The sequence below is a fragment of the Hipposideros armiger genome, unplaced genomic scaffold, assembly GCF_001890085.2.
Source record: "Hipposideros armiger isolate ML-2016 unplaced genomic scaffold, ASM189008v1 scaffold_151, whole genome shotgun sequence".
NCBI lineage: Eukaryota > Metazoa > Chordata > Mammalia > Chiroptera > Hipposideridae > Hipposideros > Hipposideros armiger.
The window spans coordinates 1,040,905-1,067,147 of NW_017731501.1; the positions used below are offsets into that span (position 1 = coordinate 1,040,905).

At 33.8% G+C, this 26,243-nt stretch overlaps 1 protein-coding gene across 1 annotated transcript in view; it reads right to left on the reverse strand.

Moving 5' to 3' along the window:
• TNKS (tankyrase) overlaps positions 1-26,243 on the reverse strand; it is a 212,922-nt gene that overhangs the window by 109,400 nt on the left and 77,279 nt on the right. Inside the window, exon 3 of the mRNA XM_019651006.1 lies at positions 23,599-23,694. Coding sequence (XP_019506551.1) covers positions 23,599-23,694 — 96 coding nt within the window. The remainder of the gene's footprint in view (positions 1-23,598; positions 23,695-26,243) is intronic.

Below are 26,243 nucleotides of genomic sequence, written 5' to 3' on the forward strand. Positions count from 1 at the left end.
TCTTTTCCCCTCCTTTGACCTAAGAACAGTCTTTCTGGCAAAAACATTTGTGTCTGGGGTTTTTACAGTAATCTCTGATGTTAGATGAGATGGGTTAATAATGATTCTCTTCTAGGGCTTCATGTGCTTATTGAGGACAAAAAAAAACCTGAACAGACTTTTATTATAAAGGAGTAGCTAAAAAGCTCTAATTGGAGTCAAGATGGTGTATTACTACTGTCTTTAATCTTTTTTCTTCTTCTAACTTTATGACTTTTGTTAAGAGACAACAGGCACAAAATGGAGTCATGGAGTCACTTGTGCTAAGCCCACATCACCAAACCAAGACTTAATACCTAACTTGATTGGCGTTTCAGCCTCTCCCAGGAATGTAACCTTGAACTAGTCAATCTGGAATTACCTGGTTGGCACTAGGGAGGTAATTCTCCCAAAAGACCCTTTCCATCTCCCATAGAAAGGTGACTGTGCCTGAAACAATCCACCCTTTGTTAGAAACTTCCTTTTCCCTGCCCCATCTAACTTACAAAGCCTTGCATTTTGTATAGCTCTTGGGCGTCCCTTTCCATCTGCTAGATGGGATGCTGCCCAATTCATGAACTGCTGTATAAATTAGCCAGTTAGATCCTCAAATTTACTCAGTTGAATTTTGTTTTTTAATACTTTCATTATAAGATGGGGGTGATACGTGCACATGTTCACAGGGGGAAATGACCTGGGCCTGGTTTGGGAATCACTGGTAAATCATAACAATGAGCATCACCTTTTGTGCTAGACATTTTGAATGAATTCTGGGTGTACTACTATCTAGCCATGTGACTCTGACCAAATCATTTAACCTTCCTCTGAGTTTCATGGTTCTCCTTGTAAAATGAGGAAGGTAATGCTTATCTTATGATTATCTTATATTATCTGAGGGTCAGGGATAATATAAATAGAACACCCAATAATGCTTGACTCACAGTAAACATCCAACACAAGATGATGATGATAATGATGATGATGGTAATGCTTTTCAAATTTTAAAGCATTTGATTTGTTAACAATTGTTTATTATTACTGTCTATAAATCACAAGGGAGATAGGACTTATTTTTCATTAACATTAGTGAAAGTTAATTTAAAAAACAACTAACATTTAAGAAATCTGAGAAAACAGATTTATCCATGCCCTACTAACTTTCTCTAAAATAAATGAGCTTTTATATCATGAAACAAAGGAAGGTTACTTTATCTCATTGTCCTAAAAATTTAACTGGGTCCCTAGAATGTTGTAAGCACAATATGAGAATTGAAACTGATGTACTACATTAATAAAAGTGAAAAAGTAGAGGATTTTAAATAATTTCCAAGAAAAAGTGAAAGCTATTCAGAGGAAGATAATTAGAAAAACCATGCAGATTAACTTTCCCTTCTCCTCTATACCAAGAGATAGAGCCTTACAAGTAGATCTCTATTTCCTTGTTAGAGAGAAAACCTCATTCAAAAAGAAAGATGTATGTAATAAGACCGTACCATACAGATATTTAGTTATTTCTTAATATCCTAGTTGGTGACCTATTGACTTATAGCAGCTTTAAGTACATCCACATGTCAATAATGATAAGCCATAATGAAAAATATAAATTTGTTCCTATAGTTCATATATTTTGTTTTGTTAATTTTTAACTTTATATTTACTTTAAATTATATATAATGATCTTATGAAATGCATATGGATTTTGGAATATTTTATCTATCTACCACAGAAATGTACCAACTCTGCAATGCAGCAATCCTTATGAAACTTGACTGAAGGTTAACATGCACGTAAGGAGTTAGTATTTTAAAACATGAAGTTTAAGATAAATTAAAAATAAAATTAATCTAGCATGAGCACTGTGTTAAATATTGAGGAAGTGCAAGTCAGCTCTACTGATAATGACTGTTACCAACAGGACATGGACACAGCCACATAAAACAATGTTTCTCTACAAAGCCACACCTCAGCTATAAAAGTAACCCACAACCCTTCCTTCCACGTTCACTGCTGCTTTCTTAATTATGACATCACCAGCCTGGCTTCAGGATCAGTTCTGCTAGTCATTGATTACCCATGCATATCTCTCTCTCATCTCTCTCTCTCTCTTTGGTTGTATGTGCGTATATATGTAGCTGTATATATCTCCAGTATACCAGCTGGAGTAAACGCTAAATAAAGCACAGAAATCTATGATTTGCAGATAGGGGTTATCTGTTTCCTTTTCCTTTCTTTTTATCCATTAGTAGCAAGATATTAATGAATACCTTAGGAAAATTTTAAAAAGGGCACTTTTGGAACTCAAGTTAAATAAGTTACTACCTATTAGTATTTTCAGAAAAAGTTTCCATGGTTATACAAGCTTTAACTTTAAAAAACAACTAAACCAGTGCACACACCAGGCAAGCACACTTCTATCCTCATTCTAGACAGTAATTTCTTGTGTTCACGTTTTGCATTTGTGATCACCGGATGCCTCCTGAGGGACACAGAAGAAAGTGCTATCTATTTGGTAGAAGAATACTGTTGTTGCTGAGAACAAGCGAGAGAACTGTATTTTTTCCTTTTGCTAAGTTTATTGCATTTATTTTGTGCCAAGCTTTTAGATGACCCAGAAGCAACTGGAGAGTGAAACTGCATAAGATCATATAAGGCAATATTCTTTTGACGCTGTTGAGAAAAAGTATTGAAAAACAAAATGTTCTAAATGGGAAAACGCACGAAAATGTTAGACAGAAAATACTAAGCCTAAGAAGTGGAGAGAGAACAACCCAAATGCAGTAAATGCTGGGTTCTTGGCTTTAGTCATTCCTGCAGAGAACGAACCAATCGCTCCTTCTCTGTGTTACGTAACATTTTTCATCTTGTATGAAAAATCATTTGTGGGTCTGTCTTCCTTGCCTAATTTAAGCTCCTAAAAGTCAGGGACCATATTTTACATTCATTCTTATATCTCCCTTTTATTTTGGGGAAAAAAAAGGTGGCGAGGGGAAATGCCTATTTCACTTTCCCATCCTGGAGTCGGGTATGTTTCCTAAAAAGGTCTTATCTAGAGGCAACTCCATTGCAACAACAGAGGAGTCCATTGTAACTAAGCTCAGAGCTAAGAATGAAAGTATCACAAGGTTACACAGGAAATTCCTGAAAAAACCAATAGGACAGGATTAGAATATCGATTTAGAAAACTGCATTATAAATACATTAGGATAAACACAGAATTTAATGTGACAATTTGAAATTGCTGAAAATGTTATGATTTTAATTCAGTCAAAAAATTAATATAGCTGCGTGCGCGCGTGTGTGTGTGTACACATATATATGTATTTTCTAGTATAAAGGTTGGCTTGCTATATAACTTGTTTTTTTAGGACCTAATTGAATTACCAAGGGATAAAAAAAATTTTAATAGCATTCGATAAACTAGTCAAACACATAGCCATTTATGTTATGCAACAACTTGTCATTTTCCTCTATCCAGGAGAATACTGAACTAATAATAAGTGGTGAGCCTTTATAAGACTGAATAAAATTCCATGTTATGTATGTACCACATTTTGTTTATCCATTCATCTCTTAATGGGCACGAGTTGCTTCAACCTTTCTGGTTATTGAGAATAATGCTACTATAAACATGAGTGTACAAATATCTCTTTGAGTCTATGCTTTCAATTCTTTTAAATATATAACCAGAGGTTGAATTCCTGGATCACAGTGATTCTATTTTCTTTTTGAGAAAGCTCCATACTGTTTTCTATAGCAGTTGTATCACTTTATAGTCCCACCAATAGTACACAAGGGTTCCAATTTCTCCACCTCTTCACCAATATTTGTTATTTTCTGTCTTTTGAATAGTAGCCACCCTAATGTGTGTGATGTATTGGGTAGTTGGGAAAGTCATGATGCATTTTTGCATTGAAAAACAGAGAAATATATGTCATGACTTTCCTGATGACCTAATAGTATCACCCCAAATCCCTATTTCTTTTTAAGACTATGTTTACTGAATAAATTTTTAATAAAAATTGACTTCTCGAGATTCTATAAATGACTTCAAAATATGGGTAAAATGCAAAACTATTTCTCATATTAAATTATTTTAATACAGCAGATTTTGGGTTTTACTTGATCTGTGTTTTCCTTTCACTGACTTAAAATTTCCATAAAATAGATAAAATATTCATATTTTCTTACTATTTAGAAGTATGGTATAATCAGCTACTTTATGACAATAGGGTATAAAGAAATATAGTACTTATATACTTTTAGTCAGGCTGTTATTATGACAAGTCTTCTAAAAGAGGTAAAATAATGAATTTTCTATATTTCGATTTGAGTTTACATGAATTTTTATGAGATACTAAAGTATATGTATTTATTTAGTAGTATTTTCTTTGTAGGTATAAACTAAGGTTTATATGTTAGAAAGAGTTAATACATTTTTACTAAAGGTACTATTATACATTTTAAATAGAATATTAAAATATCTCCAGAAAGACTTGATGTGAAATTAGAGCTAAAAGAAATGAAAGAAAACATGATGTTCAATATTCTAAGCTAAATTAAACTGAGTCTTATTTCAAGGATAACATTAAATGATGTATTTTATACATACAAGAACAGTCTGACAAAGTACACCTAGATCGTTCATGGCTGCTCATGTTTATGAAGGATGACATTATTCTGGCCCATCTCCCACCACCTCAGATTATTTGTCGTCAACTCAAACAGCATAAAACTTAAATTGTTTGTGGAAATCTTAGTATGATAAAAGTAGACAATTGTTTCAAATAAATTCACATTTCTAATTTGTGATTATGTAATAATTGTTACACATTTAAGAGAAAACTAAATACTGAAAATGATTTTTCTTTTACATAGTCTCTCATTCTGTGTTAGCAAAAAATACTATGCATTCATTTTGAGTAAATGTGGCTTAATTGATAGAACCAGCCATTTGTATAATAGCTTCTTTAAATAATTATCCAGGAATTAGGTGACAAAGACTACCTAAGAGTGAGTGAGTATGAAATTTCAGCAAGCTATTTTTGGATTCTTAACAGCCTAGTGTTTTCTCATCTTGATAACCTTAAAAGACTTAAGTCAAGCACTTCTACATTAAGCTTGTAAAGAATTATCTGCAGTTGTAGGTAAGTGTAAAAATTTTAAATCCCAAGGGTCCAATGATTTGCCTTGGAATATAAGAAAACTTGGCAAGGTTATTTGCAGAAGAGCAAAACCAAGCAACACTTTAAGATTCATTCTCTGCTTTGTGTGAGATGAAGAGCTATTGTTTTCATGACATAGACAGAACTAAGAAACTTTCACATCTTACAGAATACGACTTGTGGAGTTATTGGGTCATCGGGAAAGTCATGACGCATTTTTGCATTGAAAAACATAGGAAATTACATCATGACTTTCCCGACAACCCAACAGATATATCCTAAGGCATATGTTGGAACAATAACTCCAGAAATTCTTTTAGGAAAGGCACATATCATCATAATCATAACTGACCCCCCAGTGGTTCTGTGTAAATCATCATGATTGAGTTACAAACAAAATGCTTGTCTCTCCCTGTCTCTCTGTCTCTCTCTTTCAGAAAGAGGTTATTTTACAATGCTATGAATACGCTGTGGCACTAGAGTTTATCTGAATAAATTCCAAAAATTTAGCCTTGTCAAGGTATTATGCACAGGTAACCAGAATTCAGCGCCCTTTACAAAATTATCAAATTCTCAAGCATTTTTTTTTTTGCCTTTGGTTGAAAATAGGGTAAAAATGAGTGTGTATAATCTATAAAGGAAAGAGATTTATAAGTAAATCAGACTCATTGTTTTCATTATATGAAAATATATCAATTGCTCAGTTTGAAATTTCCTAGCAGGTTGAGACAGTGCCTTATTTTATCCTTATATATTTAACTATCAAAATATTTGACATGTAAGTGCTAACGAACACGCTGAATTGAAAGTATATATACAAAAAGTTAAGAAAGTATTCGACTCCTAAATGTTGGGGGAATAATTTGTATCTTAAGAAATATCTTTGAGGAAAGTGTCAATGCCCTCCAGCCAAAGCCCACCATAAACACACCTAGAGTTGAACAAGTTGAGTTTGTTACTCTTTACAGTAAGGGAGACACATGCCATGGGGAACAGTGGGGCAGCTCCGTAAGAGGGTGTCACAATCTATTATGGGATATCAGCTTTGTTGGGAGATTTTGGGGGAGGGTCTAAGGAAGCAGAGATTTGTTCTAGATTAAATGCTATTAGAAAATGAGGGCAATTCTATGACTCGGTGGAAAAGCTGTCACTCAATTAGCCAGATGAGGAAGATGTACGGTATTTTGTGGGTTCACAGGGATCTTGTTTTTGTCTGTGGCCTAGTTGTGTTACAACAGTTCCCTTATATAAGGTACTATTTTTTTCTCAAAAAGAACATTTAATTGATAATGAAAAAAATTATTCCTGAGTACAAACTTACCAAAAAAAAAAAGATGAACCTGTCTTGGAGCACTCTTAATATGGTAATTTAATTCTCAATCATTGCCATCCAATAACCAAAGACAGATTCTTGAATATAATGCATCCAGTCAGACAGTAATTTATTTACTTTCCTATATAATAGTTTAAATGAAAACACTCGGGGTAAATAATTCTCCAATAAGTAAATCAGATAGTATAGCCTTGTATTTAAGGGTAAACCTAACCTTAGCATGATCAAGATGCAAGAATATTAAAATTACAAGAGACTTTTTGATATATTCCCTGTATAAGCACTTTTCAGCTAAAGAGTTCAGGTATAATGGGAAAGATTTACGGAGGTCCATGATGGTTTCCTTCAATTATCCTTTGTTGAGTAAATACAAACACGTCTCCCACTGCTCTTACACTTTCCTGCTTGAGTTGAGACATCAAGCTTTATACAATTTACTGGAAGATGTATATAGAAATGAGTATCTTAAGGGAAAATAAACGAAAGATGCTAAGTATATGGACTGCAAGTACTCCAAGAAGTCCTTCCACTTCTGCACACTCTTCAACTCACCCCTCACTGTAATACACTCACAACACAAACCAAAGTCCCCTAACTACGATACTAAGAACTCACTGTAGTTTCTAAGGAATAGCCTCAGTGGTTAATTAAATCCATTTAATTAAATCAGCAATAAATACAAAAGTTATTGAACTGCATTAAACACATAAAACATAGTAAATATATGTTATATTCTCCAACATGATAAAAAGATATAAAGTCTTTCATTGAAAAGCAGGAAAATCCAGAAAGCCAAAATAAAGGACAAGAACAGGGGTCGGCAAACTTTTGAGACGGAAGAGCCAATCCTGTCCCTCACAACAATTTAAAAACTATTCAAAAGCCATAAAACAAATTAAATCACCATTAAGTGAACAATATCCTTTAAGATTTTTATAAATGAAACTATGATGGTTTTATTTTCATTTTCAATTTTACTTCAGAGCCACATGTACCTACCCAAAGAGGCGCATGTGGCTCGCAAGCTGCAGTTTGCTGACCCCGGGACTAGATGAACAAAATTATACAGTAGAAAGAAAAAAAAAATCAACTAGGTAATTTATATTTAAAGTGATCGTATATGTTTCATCATTTACGTTTCACTTATTTTTTTTAGTTCAGAGAAATGATTGCTCAAAATCAAAGTTACTCTTACATCCTACTAATAAAAACTGCTGGTAATCTGTTTTCCTAAGTATAAACAGCTTACAGTTAGTAAATACCTGTTACGTGAAAGCTTAATTGGTTTTCAAACCAATTAAAGATAGGTCTACTTAATAAAACAGTATTCCTGAATTTTAACCTTCAAGAATCTATAGAGTAGTATTGTGATTTGCTTTAAATAACAACACTGAGAATATTCACACTTAATTATATCACATTACTGGACAGTGGCAAACCTATTGGTAAAGTGGGATGATAAAAGTCTAGCGATAGTTTTCAACTCAGTTTCATTAGGAAGAAAATTAATTTAGTAATAAAAGTGGGTAAGACAACCATTTGTTTTGAGGGAAAACTCTGTTCGTAAATTTAAGTCTTTGCAATCTATGTAGCTTCCTAAGGGACTTCACTCACTTTGTTCTCTGTAAGTAAAATTTTTAGGACATCCCACCCCATTTCCATCTCTTTTTAATTAAGTTTATAGAAAATTCTGCAATCATTTATTCCTTTAAGTGTTCTTTAGCCCTGTGAACTGGGCACCGGTTTTACAATGTATGTACGTCCATTTGTCTTGGAGGGCTTTCTGTATACCATCTTCCTATTTTTTGCCATTTCAAATAACATACCAATCTCATTTCTGCTCCTATAGCTTTTAGCACATTTAAAAGGATTTTCTACTTCACACTTTCAAACGTTTCTTAGGGGAGACTATCTTTACCTTCATCCTATTATTCAATATCATTCCTTTGTTCTGAAAATAAAAAGTAATCATGTAAAGTGTGTGTGAGTGTGAGTGTGTGTGTGTGTGTGGGGGGGGAGTTTGGACCTACACACACACACACACAGACACAACTGTATGATCATAGCTATTTTCTTCGCCAGGAGATTAGAAGATCTTTAGGTCCAAAATCTGCCATAATTGAAAGTATCACCCACAACACTGAAGCATGACATTTGGCCCAACCCATATTTTAAATAATGAAGGGGGTAACAACCACATGAAAGCCATGATTAAGGTAAATATAGGGAAACATAAAAGGATTCAAGAACTTTCTATGAAGCTTTCAAAGCTTAGTCCTTTATGCTTTCAAATGTTCCCTAATTAAGAGATAAAATTTCGAGAAGAATATGTATAAAGATATATCCTAAAAGAAAGGAATGAATAAAATCACAAACTTGTAGTATAGTGGCACTAAGCATAAAGCATTTAAATAATGCCTCCATTCTTAATTGAGTTTCTTTCCCTTCTGTTTTCATAGCTAGCCTTTTCTTTTATAAATCATCATTAGTATATCTATTTGGCATATTTTCGTTTTTGTTTTACAGAGAGTATAGGCAAGTGGTTATTTTATTCTTCCTTATTAGGTTTTAAAAATGAAAGAAGACTTATTTTGCAAACAAGTTCAGAAAATTTGTTGCTTTTCTGCAGAAAAGGATATTCTCCCATGTCTGTCTGTTATTGCCACTGGCATTCTAATAACTTCTTAAAAACAAGAGTCATTTTTATATCCTGTCATAAACAATATATCATTCACTTTCAGTGCAATGGAGGGTAATAGAATAATAGAAAAACAACATATGGAAATCTTAGAACATCAATAGAGAAAAAAGATTCTTTTTCACTCACCTGGGGCCTATTTCCAAACACTGAAGCCAAATACATATAACTAGAATTATAAAGAGCAATGAATTTTTCCCCCACAAAGAAAAAACCAGAAGGAAAGAACATAAATAAAAACTGATACACAGAATGTTGCATTTCTTCAAAAAGAAAAAATATGATACAAACTGGAGAAAATGAAGCTCTGATAATCTACAAATCAATGGACAGTCTATTTGTAAAGCATTCCTTATCTAGCACTGATTTCTTGTCTAATTAATCTCCTAAAAACTTCTTTAAAAAAATTCTCACATATAAGAAAATATTCATTCATTTCGGATAATTTTATGTTTTCCACTTTAATTCAAAAAGACTTGAGCATATGATTCACTATATTCCTCTCCACACCCAATAAGGCTGTCAATTCAGGTGATTTTCAATGTCTCATCAAAAACAGTCTAGAAATTCTAAAACTGTCTGAGGATGATGAAACATACATTACTAAGATACTCTATAAATTACTGACACTCTAAGTAAGCCTCGTCCTTTCCCTAAGAGAAAATACTTCTCACCTACCTATCAGTCAGATGCACAAAGCTAAGGCTATCTTGGTCAAAAAGCTTCCTGGGAACTAAGATAGTTGGTACTGACCTAGAGCCCACTATGGTAATGTATCTTCAAAGAATGAAGTGAATATATGCATATGCTCACCCAAATAGGAACACTGAGGCTATTGTGTTCTTGAGGAAAAGAAAAGACAAAAAGGGTACAGATGTCATTTGTTTCAAAAACAATCTCAACAAATTTAATGCCCAAGAGTTTTCTTCAGAACACGACAGAAAACAAGGAGAATTAACAATCATAACAAAGCCCATGAGATGGTGTTCTGATATAAAACTTGGGCCTTTATTCATAGAAAAGAAAAATGCCTTTAATTTGAAGCCATACTAAACAGAAAATAACACCAATGCAGTTAGAAGTAAAATATAAAGAAAAAGAAAAAAGGATCGAGCTTTTCCTAAACACAAATTTAAAAAAAATACATTATCTGAGGTTGAAAAGTAGAAAAAAATAATATAAGGTGACCACATAATTTATTGACCAAACTCGGTCACTTTTTTTTGCCTGGAGTAATAACTTTAAAAATATTTTTATTTGAAATAATTTCGAACATAAAGAATAACTGCAAAGTCAGCACAGAGGACTGCTGTATATATACTCTTTGCCCAGAATCGTCGATTTTTAGTACTTCACCCTTTATGTTCTCCCTCTCTCCCTCTATATCTCTATGCATGTATATGTAAGTAATAATTAATTTTTCTGAAACATTTCAGAAAGTTGCAATACACTTGTGCCTCTTTGCCTTTTACTACTTCAGTGTCTATTTCCTAAAAATAAGAATATTTTCTGGTATAAACACTGTACAGTAATTAAATTCAGGAAATTTAAAATTGGTACTTTTATCTAATACAGAGTAAATATTCCAATTTTGTTATTGTTCCAATAATATCCTTTATAGCATTTTTCTGTCTCCAGTCTAGGTTTATGTATTTTGCATTTCTATTTAATCTCCTTTAATATGAAATAAATCCTCAGGTTTTGTCTTTCAAGACATGGACATTTTAAAAAAACGCAGGCCAATTACTTTGTTGAATGTGCCTAATTTGTATTTGTGTAATGTTGCTCATGAGATTTAGTTATGCATTCCTGGCCAGAATGCCGCATAAGAGATGTTGCAAGGTTCATCTGACTGTCATTGGTTATGTTAATTTTGCCTCCTCAATAAAGGTATCGTCAGATTTCTCCACTATATACATAGTTACTGTTTTTCCCAAGTAATAATCTATATATGGAGAGACATGCTGAGAACCAAGCATCCATCCACTAATTCTTGTCTTAACCGGCTTTTAATATGATTGGTGCAAATGGTGATTTTCCAATTCCAACAGTCCCTCCACATTTATCAGAGGGCATTCTACAGAAGAAAGAACTTCCCCTTCATTCATTCATTATCACTATATGAACACATATATTCCTATTTTATCTAATGGGTTTAATCCATTACTATCATTTATTTTAATGGTCAAATTGTCTCAGATTTGGTCAGTAGGATTTCTTTCAAGCTGGCTCCTGTGTCCTTTTGATCTGCCTCTATTATTATTATTATTATTATTATTATTTATTATTATTATTTTTAGGTCTTCCTTACTTTCTAGCACTGTAAGATATTCTAGGCTCATCTTATGCTTTTCCTGTTATACCCTGAAATCAGTCATTTTTTTCAATGAGCTCTTTTAATAGCATGTAGGAAAATAGCATATAGAAACCAAGATCTGAGAGGCAGGTATGCTACATGGCTTCCAGGGGTGACACACTGCTACTATGCCTTTTCTGCAGCAGACCTAGATTTTTCCCTCCATGATTCTGATACCTACAACTTCAGTCCAACTCCACAAGGTTTTCCTTTGTCTTCCCCCATTCCATATTTGTACATTTCTTATTCCCTAGTAAGAGCCTTGGCTCCCAACACATTTATTCAATCCTACTGACACATAAAATAATTTTAGAATTACTACACCTTATCATTGCAAAACAACTTGATAAAAAGAATTCAAGGTTTGTTTGAAATTTCTCACTTTTCCCCTTCTAGACTGAGGGTATAAAGTTAAAGTACTGTTTTCAAAATTTACTTGGACTAGGTCTTTTTCATTTTCTTTAGCGTGGTTATTGGGCTGGCAGAAAAGTCATGATGCACTTTTGCAATGAAAAACATACAAAAAACATGTCATGACTTTTCCAACAACCCAATATTTATATGAAATGCACATGGTCCATTTGTCTCTGTTTGCATTCAAATTTTAGGGGTTTTCCCCATCCTTGATTTAACTTTTTTTTTAATATGTAAAGCATTAACATGCTTCTAAAAATTAAAATTATACCAAAAAGGTATCCTCTAGGAAATGTCTTAGCTCCCCCCTTTCCCACTAGAGCCCCCCACATCCTTGTAGGTAGCCAATTTCAATATTTTATGGTGTTTCATTTTGAAGGAAAAAAAAGCAATTAAATGAATATTCTTTTTAAAAAATTTCCATTGAGTATTAGTAATCTATTACTGCCTAACAAATTACATCAAGACTTGGTAACCTAAAAAAACAAATTTTATCTCATATTGAGTGTAAGGAATCTGGGAGTGGTTAGCTGAGTGATTCTGACTTAATGTCTCTAACAAAGTTGCAGTCAAGCTATAGGCTGGGGCTAAAAATCTCAAGGCTTAAGTGAGACTGGAAAATCTGCTTCCAAGTATTCTCTTGTGGTTGTTGGCAGGCCTCAGTTTCTCCCTGGCTGTTGGCCAGAAAATTCAGTACCTCCCAACATGGGCTTCTCTATAGAATAGCTCACAATATGGCAACTTGCTTCTTCCAGAACAAGTGATCCAAGAGAATGAAAAACACAAAGCCCAGGAGGAAAGCCAGTCTTTTATGACCATCTTGGAAGTTAACATACCATTAGCTCTTCCATATGCTATTGGTCACACAGAATAACCCTGATACAACGTGGGAGGGGACTACATAAAGGTATGAATACGAACAGGCAGGGTGATTGGTTACCTCCTTGGAAGCTAACTATCACTTTTCGTTTCTGACAAAAAGGGTAACATACTATAAACAGACTCTTTCAGACTTTGGCTCCCTAAACAATATTTCTTAGGGAACTAAACCCTCAGTTCATAGAGAACGTCATTATTTTATAGATGTGAAACGCTCTATTATATTTATGCACCACTTTTCAACTACTCTCCTATATGTGGGCATTTAGGAAGGCTCCAATATTTTGCAGTGATAAATAATGCATAATTTTGCTTATATATTTTTATCATTGAAATCATAAATTGTTAGAAAATCCAATCTAGATCACCAATGCATTATACTCCATCAAGAAGGCCAGTTAATACATTTTTTGAAGGGATAGTCAAAAGTCTAAATTTGATTTTTTTAAAGTTTTATCATGCATTTCTTAAGTACCTAATGTAAGTGGTAATGCACCATGTTCCATAATTACTACCTGCATCCAAATATCTCTGTAAAGAACAACACAAACACAGACAGTAGTAACATCATTAAACCAAAAGTAAAACATGTAAAAGAAAAAAGGCAAGTGATTCAGTGGATACTAACAGCATCTGTACAAAAGGGGCGACAATTAGGTAGAGGTTATATGATATACCAATCTCTAAGGGTCCATGTAAGAGTTCAAATGGCTCAAAAGCTGTTTAAAGAAATGGAGTTACCTGGAATTGATGGAAAGGTCATAGGCCAAGAAATATTTTTATAAACCAGTAGGAGGATAAATTCTGTATTATAAAATAATATCGAATTAATACTTAATTTCCCAAGTGTGATAAGTGTATTCTGGTTCTTAGGAGATACATGCGGAAGTATTTAGGTGTGAAGAACTAGAGTCTACAAGTAACTCTCAAATGGTTCAGAGAACAAGAAGAAAAAATGTACATAAAGATATAGCACAAACCTGGAAAATGTTAACAATTGGTGAATCTATTGGAAGAGTATATAAGTACTTATTTTACTATTTTTTTAACTTTTCTGTAAGTTGGAAATAGTTCTAAAAAATAATAACTACTGGGGAAATAGCAGTAGGAAAGACTGACATTAGCAATGACATATGAATCACACAATTCAATAGCTCAACTGCATTATCCCATGGTTGAGAATGCAATTTTGAGGAAAAATGGCAGTTGTATTTGCATCAAACAGTACAATCTATAAAAGTTTCATTGTATTTGTATATGAAATCTGTCATCTTTCTACTTATCAAAGGTCTAATTACTAGTTTCAGCTATTTTTAAGTTCTCTGAGTATATAAATAACACATTAAATTGCCACTAATGATCTCCCCAAAGCTATTTTTAAAGATTTTAATGTAGAATTTGATTACTTTTGAACATACAAGCCAATGTTGATTTCCCCCTTTTTATAATAAAATTTATAAATGAGTCATTGTATCATATAGCATAGCATTGCCATTTCATGATAATTAAATCTACATACTATAATTGGATTCTTGTTGAAAAGTCTTAAAAACTTGTTACCTTTTACTTGGGGGAAAGAAAAAAAAAAAATCAACCCACCATGTTAGATTTCGTTTTAGCACTATTTTGAAAATATAGTCTTTTGTAACTGAAGGAGATAAAAAATCAAAAAGAGAAAAACAAAATATTAAACAAGAATGGTATTACAGATATAAAACTTAAAATTTTATAGATTAGAATGAGAGATATTTCAAAGCAGAACATAGATTTATCTTTTGACTGTGATATCTAATTAAGTCTACCAAAAAAAAAGAGAGAGAGACAAGGTTATTTATTCAAATGATAACCCCAAATTAGGTTAGTTTTTAGTAAATTTTATTCCACTATACTTATAAGATAATAATTTTATATAATAATTACCAGTGGCTTCTTTCTAATCAGTACATTTTATGACCTCTAAGCAAATAAGTGAAAATATACCTACAAAAATGATGTCACACATCATTTTTAGAGTAGAATTGTTCTCAGTCTTGGATGGTTCCCAATCTTTTGTCTACCTTAAACACCCTAAAACGGCTCTTGACTATGACAAGATCATGGTTGGGGGTGGGGAAGTTGGTCATGGAACATCATGAGGCTGTATATGCTGTTTCATCAAGGAGAAAAACAATCCAGTAAAAGGAGGCTTCAAAGTAAAGTATTTTTGGGGTAAAATTATGAAATACTTTAAAAATTCTAAGGGTTTATCTAGAGCATTAGGCAATCCATAAACACCAATTGAATAGAAAAATTTTAGAATCTCCCTCTTGATAGGTTATTTCACTTATATAGGATTATGATTTTTGTATTATCATACAGGCGACAATCTGTACTTTTTCTTCAATAACAAAAACTATTATTATTGAAATTCTAGTATGGGCCAGACACTGCACTATGACAGGAAATTTTATATAGTATGAGTTTACACAAAAGGTGCTTTTATTTTTTTCATTGATGTGATGAGGATTCTTTTTTTTAAACCACCTAACTAAATAGTAAGTTTGTTAGTTTATTCTAGAATGGCTGGAAGTGACACTTGCAAATTCTGGGATCAACAAACAAACCATCAGATTGGATGATTTACCAAAGGTCCTTTTCTAGATTTTCTTCTTATTGTCAATTGCAGCTTCCCTGCCTCATGTATCATTTTCCTACACTTTACATTTTTGAAATGCTGTTTTGGTTTTACCATGCTATGCTGTTATAATAAAACAGTCCTAGTTTTTGAAGTACCTATCAACTGAATGGTCATTCATTTAACAAATATTTATGGAATGTTGAGACTATAAACAAAAATCAAGGAGAAAGTCCCACTTCTCAAACAGCCAGTATTGGAATTCAGGGGTTGGGAGTTAGGCAATAAATAAGCAAAAAAGTAAATGAATGAAATCATTTCAGTGATAGATGGGTGATGTAAAAGGGTGACTGGCAATTGGACTGGACACTAGTTTACCTGAGGGGTCAGGAAGAGCTTATTTGAGGTAGTGATTTTTGAGTTGAGACCTATTATGTATCAAGAGAAAGTAGTTAAATGAAGATTGAAGAAAAAGAGCATTTCAAACAAAGGAACTAGAACCCTAGGGAGAGAACCTAGGCAGTAGAGAAATACATCAAGACAGAAACCAGCTTGAAGTCTATGAGTAGTAGTCGAAAGGAAGCTAGTGTAGCTGGAACTTAAGGCGCAAAAGGGAAAGGGCTGAACAATTCATCAGATAAGTAGGCCAAGGACAGATAACAAGTCGAATTTTATTCTAAGATCAACTACCTCTGCAGAGAAGTTCTCAAACTTGAGCTTCTTGCATCAGCATCACTGGAGGGCTTATGATAAAACACAGATTGCAGGGTCCCACCCCCAGGATTTCTGATTCGTAAGTCTGGGATAGAGCCCGAAAAACTGCTGCATTTCTAACAAATTTCCAAGTGACTGTCAGTGTTGGTGATCCAGGGATAACACTACCTTAAAAAGCACAGGGAGTTGTCCATGGTTGCTCTCTACCTTCACACTTCTTATTCTGAACTAAAGTAACCTTTTCCTGTTTTTGTCCCTAACCACTATACTGAAATAATAAATTATGTTGAATGCTGCTGACAGGCTGCACAAGGAAGTGACCACTGGATATACAAGATGGAGTTTATTGATAAACTTGGGGACAAAGAAGAAAACATTTGAAATAAATTTATTCTGTATACAACCCTAGAAGTGGGTATTATCAGCTCCACTCTCTAAAAGAGAAAATGTGGGAAACTGGGGCTTAGAAAGGCAAAGTAACTTTCCCAAGTTTACACAATTAGTAAGTAGAACTGGGATTTAAATGCAGATATTCTTTTTTTTTAAAAAAATAAGATCTCCACTTCTCTTTTTTTTATTTTATTTTTTTTATTGGGGAACAGCCGTGGTCATTGGCTACACAGAGCCTTCATGCTACAATGGCATAGCTGACTGTTTTAAGGAGAGCACAGCTCACAGTGGCCCATGCAGGGATAGAACCAGCAACCTTGGTGTTCTCAGCATGACACTCTAACCTACTGAGCTAACCGGTTATCCCTTCAAAATGCAGATATTCTTGATTCCAGAATTCTTGTAACTGTGCTGTATAGCCTATGCTGCAGTCTTGCAACAAAGCCATAAACCTGCTGCTAGCGATGTCTTCTCTCTGTGCAGCATAAAAAATTTTTGAAAAAAGCGCTGTGACACCTGGGGTCATCAACAATCGTATTCCAAAGCTTCGCTAAACTGCTCCCTAAGCAAAGGGGTATGCACACCTAGTTAGCCTCTTCCTACCAGCGAGCACATGTTCTTTATTAATACCTGCTTAAGCAGCTTGTTGGAAGGAGTGAAATGTAAGTTCTCCTTGGGAAATACCGCAGAAAAGTAGGTATCTGTTCAAAGACGGTTTTGTTTTAGGTCAACCTGTATCTTTCGCATCATATTCTGCTCCAGTTTTCTTAGCCTTTTGAATGCGTAATATAAGCCAGGGAAACTGACAAAACTGGGATACAGCAGGAAAAGATGGTATTTTGTAAAAATTTTACCAGTAAATTCTCCAATACTGTTAGTCAGTTTAATAATGGAGCCTCTTTGATGCTGAATAATTTCCTATTATTCCAACACTCAACGACACCACATTTTTTTAATAATTAAAACCCATGCCATATCTTCAGTGATTTTTTTTAAAGTTTCAGAAAAATAATTCTTTTAAATTAGACAAACTAGGAAAACACTGGCAGCTGCACTACTCCAACCCTAGAGTTGGAGCCAAAGAGAGTAAATGAACTAATGAATAGTACAGAAAGGAGATCATGAAAGCGGGGACTATGGGCTTCTCTAGCAGTTATCTATTGGTCAAGCAGCAGGCTTTGGGTAACTTTCACTTTTACTCAGAATTATTTCAACTGTAAGTACTAAAAATCACAATTTTGCTTTTTAGTCAGTTAAAAATGCTGAAGCATTAAACAACCATGTTCTCTGCAGTACCATGTGAATAGTATTGAGGGTTCAATACTATTCCTCATAACTCAGTTGCTTATCTCTAGATTTCTGATCAGCAGGTAGATTTAGAAAAATAGGCATGCCACAAAAATTCCCACTGTTCATGCAGTTTGAATATCTGATGAATGTTTATATCCTCAGAGTATCCATATGAATAATGGCTGATTCCATATAGTAATGACTGACTGATTAAAAATAATTTCAAGACTTCTGCTTCTAGGAAAATGGAACAGATGTATTTTTCCCTATTCTTCCCACTAAGTACACCTAAAAACCCTGGACATTATAAAAAAATAAACATAAGAAGACACTCAAAGGTGGACAGAAGAAGGCAGACTGGTTAGGGATCGTGGTACCCAAAGGAAAAACATGGTGGTGAGTTCCCAAGTTCTTTTTGTCCCACATATACAGTCTTAAGAGCTGAAGAAGCTGGCAACCGAGAAATGCCAATAGATACCAAAAAAAAAGAGAGAGAAAAAAAGCCTGCTATCTCTAGCCAAAGGACCAGGAAAAGAACAGCCTAGCAAGACAGAAAACCTTTAGATAGTAACCAGTCTAATTCTAGTCAAATACTACCAAAACCCCTTCAAAAACAAAAGTAAAAAAACTGAGGCCCCACTCCCACGCATTAAGCAAAGGCCTAGCAACGAGTCTAGATTTGTAAGCTCACTGGGAGCCAGAACTTTCATCTCTGCCAGGTAATAATGAACCTTCCTTACCCCACTGTCACTGGAGACCATGGACTGCCAGACTCCTCCACTCTAGCCCCGTGGTAAAGCAGGCCAGCCCTCCTCCCAGCCTGCAATCTCAGCGGAGGCCATGTGGGGAAAATCAGCAAGGATACAGAAGAACTCAACAACTCCATCAACCAACAAGATCTAACAGACACTTACAGGACACCATCCAGCGACAGCCCAAAACACATTCCTTCCATGTGTCCGTGGAGCATACACCAAAAGAGACCACATTCTGGGCCATAACATAAAATTTTTAAATGAAAAGAACTGAAAACATAAAAGAGTGTTGTCCACCCACAATGGACTCAAACTAGAAAGCAGTATCAGAAAGGTAATAGAAAAATATCCGAACACTTAGAATTTAAACAACATACTTCTACTGAATAATCTATGGATTAAAGGGGAAGTCTCAGAGAATTAAAAAACAATATATTGAACTGAAGGAAGATAAAAATAGAACATCTCAAAATATGGAAATAAAGTTAAAGTTGTACTTAGAGGGAAATTTATAGCACTAAATGCATACAATCAGAAAAGGAAAAATCTCAAATCAGTTTTCTAAGCTTCCTCCTCAAGAACCTAGAAAAAGAGTGACGTAAGCTCAAAGTAATCAGAAGGAAATAATAAACAAGAACAGAAATCAATAAAATTGAAAACAAACAAACAAAAATCAATGAAATAGAATTTATTCTTTGAAAAAAAATCAATAAAATAGACAAACTTCTGGGCAACACATAACACAGAAAACACAAATTACCAATTATTAGGAATGAAACAGGATATCACTACATATTCTTTGGACATCAAAAGCTGTCTAACAAAGGAAAACTACAAACAACTCTACACAGATATTTGACAGCTTAGATGAAATTGAGCAATTCCTTTGAAGACATAAACTATCAAAACTCACACTAGGAGAAATACATAACCTAATTAGCCCTATTATCTATAAAGAAATTGAATCAATAATTTTCCAAAAAAAGAAAGTGCCAGGCCCAGATGGTTTCACTGGTGAATTCAACAAAACATTTAAGGAAGAAATAATCTCTTCCAGAAAATAAAAGCAGATGGAACGCTTCCTAATTCATTCTACGAAGCCAGCATTACCCTAATCCCTAATGCCAAAATAGATAAGGTAGGGAAAACTAGAGAACAATATTTCTTTTGATGAAATGTTTTGTATCTTGACTGTATCAATGTCAATATCCTGGTTGTGATAGCATACTACAGTTTTGCAAGATGTTATCCCTAAGGGAAAATAATACAGAAGGTGCAGGGGACCCCTCTGTATTATTTCTTACAACTGCATGTTAATATACAATTATGGCAAAATAAAAGTTTAATACAAATTTCAAATAATAGTTATTAACCCTTACAATATCAAAACATTATTGAATTCTAATGTCACATGTGCTATTTTAAGAAAGCAAATGTTAAGAGTAATTACTTTATTATAAGAAATTTTAAAAGAACCAAATGAAATAGCAATTTGGTTGTAGTTGCAGCTCTAATACAAATTGCAATGAATATGCTATAAGGTTTATTGGGAAAAATGACAGCTGCTCTCAGGGTATATACTAACAAGTTATTATGCTTCACAAATATGCCATTTTTTGATGAGTTGAAAGATCATGCTGGTTTTAATGATGTAAGCCTGCTGGCTTTAATTACACAAAAATGTTGATGGGATGAGCTTGAAATATTAGAGTGCTGGGTTATCTAAAGAGAAGAGTTTCTATTCTCGCTCTCTGTATATCTATATATCTCTATATCTATATTTATTTATATATACACACACACACCTGCCTGTGACTCATATAAGGAGTATTTACATTATTTGAGCTGCCTCTTAAATAGTTCAAACATTCTGAATATTACATCTTTCCTTATAGATTCTAAATAGTTTTATTAATTTCTAATGAATGTTATTCAAGCCTACTGACTTGAGAGAAAGGCAAGAATAGTGTTTTTAAAGTTGGATAAATCAAGCTATTACCAATTAATTGATTTTATTATAATATGATAAATCTGCAGGTAATATTAATCAGGTAAATTTTCTTTTTTGAAAGGAACAATCTTTAAGCTAAGAAACTAGTGAAACATTACCTTAACAGATTGAATTTAAGCCCTGAGTTTATGAGTCAGTCCAATTTTTCAAACGTGTTTTATACTATATCCTTCTAAATGAATGCATAGGCAAAAATCTGATTCTGCATCTATAAGAGCACTGATTGTGGAGCCAAACTGCTTGAATTCAAATCCCAATAATTTCCCTTAATGAACCTGTAAAAGTAACTTAATTGCTGCATCTGCAAAAATAGGTGCAATGATAATATCTATCTAGGAGTAGTGTTGTGAGGATTCAATGCCCCTAGAACAGTGCTTGGCTCACAGAAGCACTCAGGAGTTGTCAGCTATAATTTTTATTATCATTATTATCATCATCATTATTATTACTACTGTATTTTACATAAAGCTAGTTTCTAAAAGAAAACTTAGTTTGCTATAAGTATTATCTAGAAAACAATTTAATAAAAACTAATCAAATTAAGTACAATCAAAACTAATCAAAAACAAAAAACTCAAGATTTCTTCTAAGCATATACCATTCACTTAATATAATTCAGTGAAGAGTTTGATGAATCTCTCCAATTAATTATTCTCTTCAAAATACCTGAGTAGATTATCCAAAGCAAATGTCTATATGCTTGGGAGTACCTTAACTGTGAAACTAAGGATTTGTTGTTGTTTTATATAGCTTTGTAAAAAGATACTGTAAAATCATCTTTAGCAACTAAATTCCCCAGAAGGAAAAAAAAATTAAGAACAGAAACTTCACTCTCAAGGTACCTACCTAATGGTTACTACAACTGCATCTGCCACAAAAATAAAGAATGCCACATAACCCAGAATAATCTCTAGTAACTCTCAACTAAGGCATTCCTTTCAAAAGATTCCCTTTTTTATCTATATTTAGTCTTTTAAATTAAGCTTTGGAAATAATACTTCTACTATGACTCCAAAGACCTGCTTAGAAAAGAACCTGCATAAGTAGAAAACCATTTTGGAATATATTTTATTTAAGGGTGATTTCACTGCATTATATAAAATGAATGTGTAAATACCACTAGCTTATATTTTCTACAAAATTAACTATTATCAAAATGTTTTTCTTTTAAATCATAACTGTAAAGTTGTATGTCATTTCCAAAAAAGGAAAGATTCTTGAAAAGAACAACTAATGAACAGTATTACAAACAAGAAGAATTAGTATCTTCCTTATCTAAGCAAAGTACAGTGCTTTTCAAATCAAGTTTAATAGATAGGATATCTGTTCTTCAGGAAATCCATGAGTTATTATGCCACAGCTCTTCCCCAAACTAACAACAGCCAATATAATCTCCCCTGAAATTCATTTCAAATTAGGAGATAGCTTCTTGTTGTTAATTAACTTATATCTAAACTTTGTCTTTTAGAAAAATGTTAGTGGATCTAAAAGCAGTGTTCCATTAAATGAATCTAACAAATAGACAAGGCAGGCGGTGAGGGCTGAAGAGAAAAAAAAGGTCAGAGGGAGGACACTTAGATGTAGAGACAGTCTTGGTCAGCATTTATAATCTACTTCTATTACTATGAGCCATATTTCTCCTCTGGTCAGAGACCACTCCAATGCTGCTACTGTTGCCCAGAGTTTTGTTAAAAGAAGACACTGAAAGGCTGCAGAGTCTAAGCAGGCCTGAGGCTACTTAATCTCATTATTTAAAATTTTATAATTATATTTAAATTTCTTATCTACACTGGTTTAAAATAGCTTTATTCCACTAGTGTACGTTATCTTGATTCAGCAGCCCAATCACCTAAACTTTTAATTGAGAAAAATTATATTATTCTGATTTAGCAGAGATGATATCAATTTTAACATGGCAGAAAGTTGTCTTTCAATGCAGAGTAATTAAGCAGAATTCCACGTATTTTCAAAGCTTTCTGTATATAATTGTTTCCCATGCACCTCAGAATCTTTGTTAAAAATGTACAGCACAAACACTAAACTTAAACAATGAACAAAAGATTTATTTTCTCCAAACACAGATTTAAAGAAAGTTAAAAGTCATTTACTTTTACACAACCATTTAAAACAATACTGTTAGCACTGCAGTGACAAAGTCTCCAAATTACAAAGGTCAGTTAAATAAAAGAAGGCAAAGGCAGCAGAACTCAGACACTAAGAATAAAAACAAAAATAGATCCAATGCAGTATTTTGAGAATGAAGATCAATGAAAACAGTTGCTCAATACCATATCACTTAGAGCATTATTTCCTATACTGTTATGAGAGATCCTTTGTATTCTAGCATTTCTTCTTGGCTGGTTCTTGACATTTGTCTTAATAAAACCAATACGTAAGCCAAACATTTTTCATTATCTGAAGTAAAAAGGTAATACATTGCCTCAGTTAACAAATACTTAGCTAACAAGATAACGTGAGAAGACAGGATGAAAATATAAACAGGATGGTAAGGAAGGAGCAGCATCATAATTTATTTAACTATTGATCTAAGTAATAAGGCAGCAGGTTGTCTTTCTGATCAAAACTACGTACTTTTATAAAGTAATACAAATGCCCTTTCTTGCTCCATAGTGAAGGTCTTCACAAGAACCAACTGAGGATGAGGTACAGGAAAATGATGATCTAAATCATAAAACAATGACTAAATCATGAGTGAATGATATGCTATTTAATGCTGTGATTCCCAAAATTCTAAGTACAATAAACAATCTTACTGCTTATGCTTATGAGAGCATAGCAATTAATGAGACAGCTAATGTACCGAATCAGGAATGAAGATAATGGTGTATATATATTTGTTGAGCTTAATCAGCAGAAGCAAATAAAATTCAGTGCATAAAGATTTTCTAACACCACGCCAGTAGTTCCATAGATAAAATAATTTGGTAGCTCTGGTTTTCTTACCTGTAAGAACAGCTTTTGCTGAAGGGTCTGCCAGGTCCAGGGCTGATTTCCCATCAGTGTTCCGAATGTTTGGATCAGCTCCGTGCTGCAGCAGCACTGTGCAGGGGAAGCAGAAACAGTATCTTACCTCAGGGATACAAAGATTATTTACTGGTAAGTGTCGTCTCGGCATGGTGTAGGCATAAACATACATTGCACAATTTTTTCTCTTTCAAGAAAAAAAAAAGAAGAGGAGAGAAAAAGAGAAAAAGGAAAAAAAGCACTGCAGCAAAGGATCTTCTCTAGAGTAAAGCAAAGTTGGCAACTTATGGTACAGTATTATCACATGACTTAACATCATAAACATGAAACCAGAAAAATCTCGCCACAGACAGTTTGGGTTTGCCTCCTTCGGGCAGCAGGATGGGAAGCTGTGTGCACACTGCCTTGCACTGTGCAATACGCTAACTGGGAGCCTGCCCTATCCTGACTACCACTGTGGCTGCTTGTTGCTGCTGCTGCTTTACTGCTGAATTTCCTAATACTTCCTCTCCTCAGAAGAGTTGTAATACTGTGCAAGCCTTTTAGTGGCTCACTGCTTACATATGAATCTCACCCTAACATACTGGCTTGCTTCCAAGAAGTTTCACAGACATAGTAATGCATGCAACTCTGGTCCCCTGCAGTCAAGCTGCAAAACGAGAACTGCCTTCTATGATAATTCTTTCCATCAAAAATGTTTAGAAACAGAAACTCTATCATTATAATACATGCTAAGAAATATTGAACATGCTATATTGGGTAGAAAGTACTTATAGAGAATTCTTAGATATGGGGGCTCCCAAAATACACAATCACTGGTTAAGTAAAACCCAGATATAATCATTTATTATTCCAAAACATTTCTCAACTACATCTGGTATATGTGTGTATGGAGGGAAGGCGGAGGATGACAGGTGTTGCTGTAAAACTACCCAACCAATGGCTAAACTAATATACTAAAAACTAGTCTAAATAAGCACAGTTCAATTACAAGTTATTCTAACAGTTCAAATAGTTAAGATTTTGTGTACTCCTGAAGAGAACAGTTGTTGTTACCACTTACCACTATACTATAGCATAAATTTAAAACAAAACAGGAATATTAAATTCAAAGAAGTGTTTAAACATGTTACATAATGTCTAAAAACACCAGAGCCACTACTGCTAATGAGTCCCAAATTTTCATTCATTCAGAGTTCCAGGCAAAAGTACATACATTCTTTTGGGGTATTTGGAAGGCAATCCTCATATATTATCAAGTAATAAGTCCTGCTGTTTATAAAGCACTTCCTCTTTCTTTCATGCATAAGCCATCTAGTCAATGGCTTTGTTATAATATACAAAGGCATAGCCTTATCTAGAATTAGGACACAGATACTGGGACAGTGTTTACAGCATCTCTTGCATAAATCTTGGGCACGTTCAGATTTGAGATAATAAAGACTAGCCACAGCTTGAAAATAGACAATGAGATTTTGCCAAAACCTTCCATATTATTGTATTCTTGAATGTAAGCAATGAACATAATTATTTTCCAGATGTTTATTAACTGACTGAAGAGGAAGTAGAATAAAATAGCAAGTATCACAATATCAAACTGTAGTAATCTTTCATCATAATGAATAAGCTTTCACCGCAATATTTTTTTTTTTTGTATTCCAGGAAGAAATCCCAATGTGAAGATTTGATTTTTAAAAGGGCCTTATCATGAAGTTGTCTCATGTATCAAATGCAAAGCTGACAGCTATATCTTTATTTAATTGCTGAGTGATCACATGCAAGGGGTAGGAAAACAAAGAAATAATAGCTACCATGAAAAGCAGGGTTTTTCATTGAATATATCAAGAACTTCAGAACCTGCTTTAAGCAAGAAAACAGTATGTTAATTTAACAAGGCTTGACTATAATATGATGGGAACTTATATTTTGCAACTTAATGAGTGGTAGAGGCAAAACACTGAAAGCCTTCTTGTTCCTCCAAAAGTCACCTAAAACCTCCATCTTTTCTGCGGTAGCCAGTACGTCGCCTATTATATCCTTGCTATTTTGTAGTAGAAATCTGCTGTTACAGTTTAGTTGTAGTTTTGTTTTATTTTAGGTGATTTTTAAAGGAGCAATCCTTTTAGTAGAAATAATCTGTTTTCTAGACATTTCTGAGTCATACTTATCTCTTTCATTGGACCTGAACACACAGAAACATCCAATGCAGAGTCATGTAGCAACAAGGAAGAAGCGGAATTTGCCAAACGGGATGCTGATAACAAAATCCACATTAGAAAATATTTAACCAGGCTAAGCAGGACAAATTTCTTAGACTATTGGTCTGTTTTATATTGTCCCAATCAGGTCCCTAGTTACTGGAAAAAAAATACTACACAATAGTAACACCTAAGTTTTGCTAATAGTTATGTAAACGTCTATATTTTAGGACTGCTAGAGTTCATGTGTCTTCCTCAGCATCACAGTATAGACCACTGTAAAGAAACTTACTCTCCTTAACCTGGCAGGATCATAATGGTTCTGGCCCGCTGCTCCCTCCCTCATAAAGAGGCTCAGATCCTAAAGAAGGCCAGAAATTTGTTTAAATGTCTTTAACAACCAAGACAGAAAAACAAGGAATAAAG